Source organism: Excalfactoria chinensis, chromosome 4 (genome assembly GCF_039878825.1).
Source record: "Excalfactoria chinensis isolate bCotChi1 chromosome 4, bCotChi1.hap2, whole genome shotgun sequence".
In the NCBI taxonomy this organism is placed as follows: domain Eukaryota; kingdom Metazoa; phylum Chordata; class Aves; order Galliformes; family Phasianidae; genus Excalfactoria; species Excalfactoria chinensis.
This window is the reverse complement of record NC_092828.1, coordinates 81786909-81795712: the sequence shown is the minus strand read 5'-3', so window position 1 is coordinate 81795712 and position 8804 is coordinate 81786909. Positions and strand designations below refer to the sequence as shown.

Sequence of the window (8804 nt, the reverse complement as noted above, 5' to 3'; positions counted from 1 at the left end):
GGCTGCTATGGGGTGAGTGTGTCTGTCAAAGCAGAAGGGAGGAGATGAGAGCTGACTGAGCCCGGTGTCAGTGCATGGAGATCTCCTAATACTCTCCCCTTCCCTGTGTCCGTGGTGATTATTTCTTCAATGGACAAACTGTCTTTAAAAGGCTCATTGTACTGTAAGCCCTCCTCCCAAGTGCTGTTAGGAAATGAATGCTGAGCTCTGAGCCCATCCAGGGGCTGCTCCATGTGGTCTTCCCAGCTGCCCAGAGCCACATCCAGCCTGGCCTTGAATGTCTCCAGGGATGAGCATCCACAACCTCCTTGGGCAACCTGTTCCAGTGCATCACCACCGTCTGTGTGAAAAACTTTCTCCTAAGATCCAACCTAAACTTCTCTTATCTCAGTCTAAAACCATTCCCCCTTATCCTACTGCTGTCCACCCTCATAAACAGCCATTCCCGCTCCTGTTCATACACTCCCTTCAAGCACTGGAAGGCCACAATGAGGTTCTTTCCTTCTCTTCTCCAAAGTTAATTAACCATCAGATGCTTAAAGCGCACTAACAGAGTGAAGTTTGCACCCTAAAGCACAGGTTGGGGTGGGGAGGAGTGGTTGGCGGTTCTCAGTCTTGTCTGTAAATTACAAGGAAAGTGACTTTTCCACTCTCCTTCTTTGTCTCATCACAGCTTTATCCAAAATCCCTTCTGTTTTCCTGCTAACAGCTGGTTCTTGCTGCAGCGCGCTCCTTGCTTGCAAGGCAGGGAAGGCAGCATTGCTTGCATGCTCCAACCCATGCACAGCTGGGAAGCCTGGGTTTAAAAGGGGATGTGAATGTTTAAAATGGGAAGCATGGATTTCCAATGCTCCCCTGCACCTTTTGTTCAGCGTTCCTCTCCAAAAGTCACCCCATCTCTATGCGCTCTGTGTACACACAAATGGAAGGAGAAAGGAGATGTCGGCACTGCGGGCTCATCTGGTTCCTATTGTGTGTGTTTACATATTAATGCACAATACAAATTTGTAAACACGGACGTTTGAAGCTCTGGTGGGAGCCGATGCCTTGTTCCCTTCTTGCCCCTTTATTGGAACAGCATGTCTGATGTGGCGGAGCCGCAGATGTGGATGGTTTCAATACTGGATACATTTCAAATGCTCCGTGCTCTTATTTGTCCTGCTGCGTATCGCTAACCAGCCCTCCTTTGTTTTGTGTAATTACAGTACAAATTATCATCTAATTACGGCCCAAACCTCAGGAGATCAAATGGGATTGAAGGCGCTCCTCCCGGCGCGGCTCCAGTTTGGCCAACCCTCCCCTCCTGGTGCGCGGGTGATGGCAGAACACCCCTTCGGTGATAACATGATGAGTGTTTTTGTGTCTCCGTGGTTTTTAAGCCCTCGTTCTGCTTCTGGGACACTCCCAGCCCACCCCACCCTATGGGGACCACACGGCACCTTTGGTGCTGTTGGCTCAATTTGCTGTTTTGGAGCATGAGTGGATGGTTCTGAGTCACTTTGGGCTCCTCCTAGGAGAGCTCAGTGTCCAAAGTGCCTCAACCTTTCCGAAACTTCAGGTTATTTTCTCCTTGTTCCCATTAACAACAGCACAGTAGTGCTGGGTTTGTGTTCTTATTCACCCCTATGTCTATAGAAGTGAGAACTCCTGAACTTCTACCACTCCTCCAAACACAGTGAGTGGTAGAAAGGGCTGAGCAGCCGTAGTGTGCCGTGATCCCCAGCTCATGGCCAACAGCTCGGGGGTATTCCATGCAGCTCCACTATCAGGAAGATGGGTGTTTGCCCACCACACTCAGCCCAAATCCAAAGAGCCCCCAAAAGCACGGCCATGAGCAGTGCTCTGCAGCACCCAACCCAGCCCACCTGCCTGGAAGTGGGGGCTCCCAAAGGGAAAAAACAAATCTCGTGCATTTAAATAAAAAGTAGCATGACCAGCTTTTATTTTTAAACCTACTTTTAATCCTTATATATTGCTGTTATGTTTGTAGATACAGAATTCTCTTTAGTTAATCCCAAAATATGACAGGTCCCCATCAGGCACTTTGTATCACATCTGTCATAGGTAACAGAAGTAGCTTTGGGGAGTGAGTATAAGCTGTGCCCCAACTTACAGCGAGCTGCGCTGTACCCCGGAGCCAGAGATTATTTACAGGAATAACACAATTATCACAGGTGAAAATAAAACAAATGAGACTGTGGGAGGGGTGTCCATAACTCTGCTCAATCCTCATCCTCTGCAGTTCCTGCTCTCCTCACCCCCAGCACTACATGGCGATGGGATGCATGGAGATGGCTCTGGGAAGCCCTGCACAGGTCCCCGTGTCCTTAATGCAGAGCCAGAGCTTCAGTCTGCACTGCGATGTGGGTCCCGCGGCACCAAGGCACTTGCATGGGGCTGACCAGCTCCAAGTCAATGTAGGAGTGCGCTCCAGCCCCTGGCTGCGTGCAGCTCCTCTGCTGACCCACATACTTGGAGGGTCCCTTTGGAATTAGGGGAAATCTCCAGGAGGGATGAGCAGGAGCTGGCGGGGCTCAGGGCTGACTGCAGGGAAGCTCGGTGGTTTCAGGAAAACAGAAACCTCCATGCTGCCTACAATACTGCACATTTACCCCCAAATTAAAGGCCTTCCAGACCACTCCTGCACCGCACTGTGTTTCATATTCAGCAATTAACAAGATCCTGTGTCCTGCTGGGGAACAGGTCTGCGTTACATACCGATGCTCGGAAACATGGCAACATCCCGCTAAAGGCAGTGGTTAATTGCTGAGTGCCAGCTGGGGTGATTGCATCGGCCGTCCCTGAAGGCAGCGGGCAGGCTGTCACTCACTCCAAAATGGCTCGCCGCGCTCGTCAGTCTAGATGGCATGGAGAAGCTGTAGCCGTACAAACCATATGGAGGATGTAAGGAACAATTAAGTGCTTCCCGAGCAATGGGACTCGATGGGAAAATGTTTCCAGATGCGTGTAATCCATACAGCATTTGGCTGGTGGAGTTGGGGACCTGCAGACACGGCCCGCTCAGGTCTTCAGACTTAGCGCTCTTCAGGCTGGCGATGCCGAGGGAGGAAAGCTTGGGTACATCGACCACAAAGTGGGGCAGGATGGGGGGACCGGGGCCACCTGGCTTCTGGTGGCTGGGGAGGATGAGGGGCTGCTGGCGGAGGAGGTTGGCAGGGCACAGCCGGTAGCAGAGAGGCACACCAAGGCCAGGCAGGTGGGGCTCAGGGCACGGTGCTCCGGCACCGCTCACAGCCAGGTGGAACGTGGGAGGTGAGCATGGAGGGGACAGCAGTGGGTTGAGAGGAGAAGGTGTCCCAGCACTGGAGGTCACCGGGGAAGAGCTGGAGCTGCTGCCTGGAGGGAAGAATAGGAATAGTCTGCAGTGGGTCAGCGGGTGCACCAGCAGGCAGCTCCGTGCCGCCGTATGTCCCAGTGTCACCAACTGGGCAAAAGGGAGATCCATCAGTCATCTGAATGCTGCTCCCACTTGTCTAAGAAATACCCATGTGTGGTATATTTCAAACCTCATCAGTGTGCCTGGGACAGCCCCACACCAGCTCTGTGCCCACTGTGCAAGTGATAACTGCCTCCCGTGACAGCAGCACCACTATTTCAGGTTCCTAGTTTTCTGTGCAAGTCACAGGCAGCTTTCCCCCCTTCTATGTGAGAACAAAAAGATACATTCAGCCCAATGGAGAGTTTCTTGTACCTTCCAGCTCACAGGAATTGACTCATTTTCCTTGTCTCCCCATGCAATTTGAGACATACCCTCGAATACCGTAGGTGTCCCCTGAAGCCGTAAATGCACACAGCATTTTGACATTCTCTTTTAGGAAAGAAATGAACTAGCACTTTCCCATCCTGACAGACTAGCTCTCTGGATGCAGCCCAAAGCAGTGCATCACTCAACCCCCATACAAATCTGGGCATAACAGTGGGAAGAACAGAGCACCTCAGTGAGCAAATTCTTTTTGCCGTTCCTATCAGGCTTTAAAATCCCAGCTGATGACCAATTATTTTATTTAGCTTATCATTTTTAATTTCTCTCCTGGTTTTCAGACTCCAAGATTGCTACTTCTTTCCCCCCTTCCCCCGAAATACACTTTTCTTATCAGCAGAGATAAGAATTCTGTTCTATTTCCATCTTTTCCAGATTCATAGAATGCTTTGGGTTAGAAGGGAGCTTTAAGACCACCTCAGATATTGGCCCTTAGGAAAAATAGGTGTTGTGTGACAATTAGTTAAAAAATAAACCTAACCAGGCCAACCTTTCAGTTTCTGTGTGCCGATAACTACAAATTGCCCATGTTCTCTCAGCCCCCACTGCTGCCCCTTTCCCTGCTCTCACATTGCAGCCTGTCGCAGGCTGGTTCCGGAGAAGCTTTTTATGTTAGAAACAGTTTTATTTCCTATTAAAAAAAAAAATAATAGGCAAATAATAAAAAATAAAAAGGTTAAAAGACCGGAAAAAAGGAAAAAACGGGAAAAAAAGAACAAAAATAAAAGGAAAAAAAGGAACGAAGCCAGTCTGCCTTTACAATCTGTTAAACCTCTTAATTTCTCCCAAGTCTCCTTTCTGTGACTCGCTATTCTTATTCTAAACAGTATCCTCCAATGGTTTGGGAACCATCGGCACTGCAGGCCAAAGGACACAACAACCCCACTCCAAAATAACCTCTTGCATATTTGCATATATTTACACATATATGTATATTTCTTTTTTCCTGTTAGTCTGAATCTTCCTGCAGCTTCTGCCATGTCCATCACTGCCTCCCCCAGAGCGCTCGCACTGAATTCAATAATTCAATGGGACCTGTGGCAAAAAATCTTATAGAACCACAGAATCCCATACACCCACACTCTCACAGCCTCAACCCCACACCCATCACCCCACCCAGCCCTACAGCCTCGTCCTCCTGCCCACAGCTCCAACCCGGCCCCGCATCCCCAGACTCACCCTGGCTGTCTGCGCTGAAGGCCTTCAAGTCCAGAGCGAGTGGTGGCCGCCATGGGAAGGGCTCCAGGAGCCCATCCAGCACTCCCCTGCAGGTGATATGGGGCTGAGAGCCAGGGCCAGGCCTCAGGCTGTAATGGGGGGTGATTGAGCTGTTACCTGTTCCTGCCAGGGTCCCGAAAGCCTTTAGCGAAGGGGTTTCTATCGATCTTCAGCTTGGTGATCTGTGGGTGGAAGCAACATCTCAGTGGGACTACCGGGGAGCGGGAGGCTGGGTGGCCACAGCCCCGTGGGTACCTGCTGGTTCTGGTAGGCTGTCACCGTGGTGAACTCGGTCTCCTGGAAGGAGAAGGTGTGCACCCCCTCAGCTGGCAGAGACTGAATCTGTGCCAGGTCGAAGCGGGAGTCCTGGGCAATAACGTGGACACGGGGCTTGTATTTGTGCATGGACTGCAGGATGATCTGTGTGGGCAGAGAGGGCCAGGGTGAAATGCTGCCTGGAGTCCCACCATAGCCCCACTGCACAGCTGCCCCACACCTACGTGCCCCTTGTCGTCCATCTCGTTGTTGGTGAGCTTCACCCGGTCGAAGCTGATGATTTGCCTCATCCATGTTTCCCCTGAGCAGGGCGAGTCAGGGTGGATGTAGAGCCGTGGTGTGATGCAGGAGTGGTCTGTGTTCCCAGCTACCATCCACTGTGAGCTGTGGTAGACGTACCTGTGCCAAGTGGGACACCATCAACACACTGTACTCCTGATGCACCAATCCATCTCCCCATCCACCCCTGTGTCCAACCATCTATCCATATGTCTTTCCAGTCTTTCCATCCATCCATCTGTATGTCAGTCCCTCGGCCCATTCCTACATCCATCCATCAGTCCATTCCTACATCCATCCATACATTGGTATGTCCATCCATCTACCACCCACCCACCCATCCGTCCACTCATACCTCCATCCTTCCATCCATCCATCCATCCATCCATCCATCCATCCATCCATCTATTTATCCATTCATCCATCATCCACCCATCCATCCTTCCATCCATCCATCCATCCATCCATCTACTTATCCATTCATCCATCATCCACCCATCCATCCATCCATCCATCCATCCATCCATCCATCCATCCATCCATCCATTTATCCATCCATTCATCATCCACCCATCCATCCATCCATCCATCCATCCATCCATCCATCCATCCATCCATCCATCCATCCATCCATCCCTCCATTCCCACCACACCGCAGTGCAGCTGTTGGCCATTTGGCCATGCAGAAGGGTCCATCTCTGCAGCCACCATTGGAACTCACCATACCTGTACCGTTTGGAGTCCACTGGCACAACGTCGATGGCGATGTAATACTGCTGCAGTGGCTCCAACCCTTTCACCTTCACCCTGACCGATGGGAACATCCGCCTGCATGGGGCACGGGGCAGCAGTTAGGGAGTGCCCATAGCGAGGGTTGTTTGAAAGAGGTGAAAAGGTGAAAATTGGTTGAAAGGTTAAACAGATACTGGAGAAAATAATAATAATAATAATAATAATAATAATAATAATAATAATAATAATGAAATTACAACAACAAAAAATCCCACAAACGTAGCAAAAATAAGTAAATAAAAAGAAGAAGATAAAAACAGTGAGGGAGAGCTGAGAAAAGAAACAAAAAAAGGAATGGGTGTGAGATGCAAATGGGAAAACGAGCGGGAAGGGCTGAAGGCAGGAACGAGGCCAGGGGGCCGGGGCTGCTACCTGCCGGCCTTGGTGATGATCATCTCGGTGCCGATCTCGTGGAACCTCTTCCAGAGCTCAGAGCCCTGCAGCTCCACCTGCACCTCGTCCCCCACCTCCCGGCTCTCGGCGCCGGCCTTGGGCCGCTTTTCTGCGGGGAAGAAAAAGCGGAGGGAGTGCTGGGGCGCCTGCCGGGACACCTCTCCGGGACTCCCCCGGTCTGCCCCGCCGCTACCAACCGGGCTCGGAGGGTCTGCGGCTCTGCCTGCAGCCCGCGCCGCTCTCCTCGTCGAGGCCGTCGGGTCCCTTTCTCTTGGCCGAGCGGCCCACGAGAGCTTCCACCGAGAAGGCGTGAGCCCGGGAGCTGAGCGCCATCACCCCCCCACCCCCCCAGCCCGGGCCGGGTTCCCCCCGGGCGGCCGCGGGGCTCAGGCGGGCGGCGGAGGTCCGAGCGACGGCTCCATGCGGGCGCGGTGGGGGCCCGCAGTCGGCGGCCGTCGGGGGGCAGCGGGCACGGCGAGGTGCTCCAAGTGAGGCGAGAGGAGGCTGCGGCTCTCACTGTTTGTTTTGGAAACTGATGGGAGCGTAAGAAACATTGAGTGACATTTGGTAGGACTGGGACGGGGGGAGGAGAGGTGGGAGGGGAAAGGGAGAGGCGAGGGAAAGATGGGGGAAGAGGAGCCGGCCCCGTCTAGGATCAATAAAAGAGTTACTGTTCTCCATTAAATTGTAAAACTCAAAGAAATTTGACATAATTGCACACTAGGGGCCACTTTCCCAACAAAAGTGCAAATAACGTTTAACCAGAACCAGCACAAAAAAGGGAAAGAAATAAAAAAAGAACGAAGGACGGGAAAGAAAAGGGAGGTGGGGACGTTTTGGGGGAGAGGGAAGGTGGGGAGAAACCCCCCGCTCTTTGGCTTCCCCGGTGAGCCCCGATGCTGGCTCCGGGCTCCGTCTGTCCCGACGGGGCCTCTCCCGGCGGACCTCGGTGTCCCCGCGCCGTGTGTCGGCGCTGAGTGCCGGTTTTGTCTCCGTCGGGTTTTTTCTCCGCACCGATTACGGGTGCTGCCAGAGCTCCGTCCTTACGCGTCCGGCGGCGGCAGCGGCTCGGAAACGGAGCCTCGGTGGGGCAGAGAAGCCTGAGGTCCCGCTCCTCTCCCCCACTCCTGCATCCCCATATCCGTTCTTCGGTCCGCTCCAGATTCCAGTCCCACTCCAGCATCTCGATCCCACTCCTGCACCCCGGTTCTGCTTCTGTATCCCAGAATCTTGTTCCCACTCCAGCATCACAATCTCACTTGTGTCTCCCAGTCCCCCTCAGCATCCCAATTCCACTCATGCACCCCAGTCCTGCTCCAGCATCCTGATCCCACTCATACATCCCAGTCCCGTTTCTGTGTCCCGCTCCCACTGCAGTATCCCTGTGGTGCTGTTGTGCTCCAGTGGCACCCACATCCCAAAGCAGATGGGGGCTGCAGCCCCGGGCCAGGAGAAAAAAGGAGGAAGTTAAATCTGTGGACAGTGTTGGTAAAGCATCAGCTGAGGCAGGTGAGCCTTCAGGAGGGAATGTGTTGAGTGGGTGAGGTGCAGGTGGGGATGGGGCAGCGGGAGCACTGAATGTCAGCCGTCTGCTGATGTATCCAGTGTGTGTCAGTGCCACAGACTGCTGCTGGCCTCACAGCCCACATGAGGATGCACAGTATTGAGGATGCACATTACTGGGGATGCACATTACTAGGGATGCACAATACTGAGGATGCACAATGCTGAAGGTGCTCGTCACTGAGGTTGCTCATTACTGAGGATGCTCGTTACTGAAGATGCTCATTACTCTGCTCAGAGCAGGCTCGGCACATTGATCCCCATTTATACCTGTCTATACCCATCTGTACTTCTCTACCCAGAGAAATGGACCACTCCTTAAGCACGTTGGTAATTAGGAGGGGGCTTGGGGGGTCCCTCCCTTCCCAGCACTGATAGAAGCCAGCTGAGCTCACGGGCCGTGAACCTTTATCTCTGCTGACATGACAGATTATTAAGAAGTATTTCAAGTAATCTCTGATTTCCTCAGCATTGCAACACATTGCAAGAACTTGGAGCGGGA

The 8804-nt window shown here is 52.5% G+C and overlaps 1 protein-coding gene across 1 annotated transcript; it reads right to left on the bottom strand.

The window, feature by feature from the left end:
* Nucleotides 1-1948: 1948 nt before the first annotated feature.
* On the bottom strand, nt 1949-7072 carry TBX22 (T-box transcription factor 22). The gene is made up of 8 exons (XM_072336035.1): nt 6937-7072; nt 6719-6848; nt 6281-6382; nt 5500-5674; nt 5255-5419; nt 5117-5181; nt 4961-5046; nt 1949-3357 (listed from the first exon to the last, which is right to left on the bottom strand). The coding sequence occupies exons 1-8, from the start codon at nt 7070-7072 to the stop codon at nt 2747-2749; spliced, it is 1470 nt and encodes a 489-aa protein (XP_072192136.1). The 3' UTR covers nt 1949-2746.
* Nucleotides 7073-8804: the final 1732 nt, after the last annotated feature.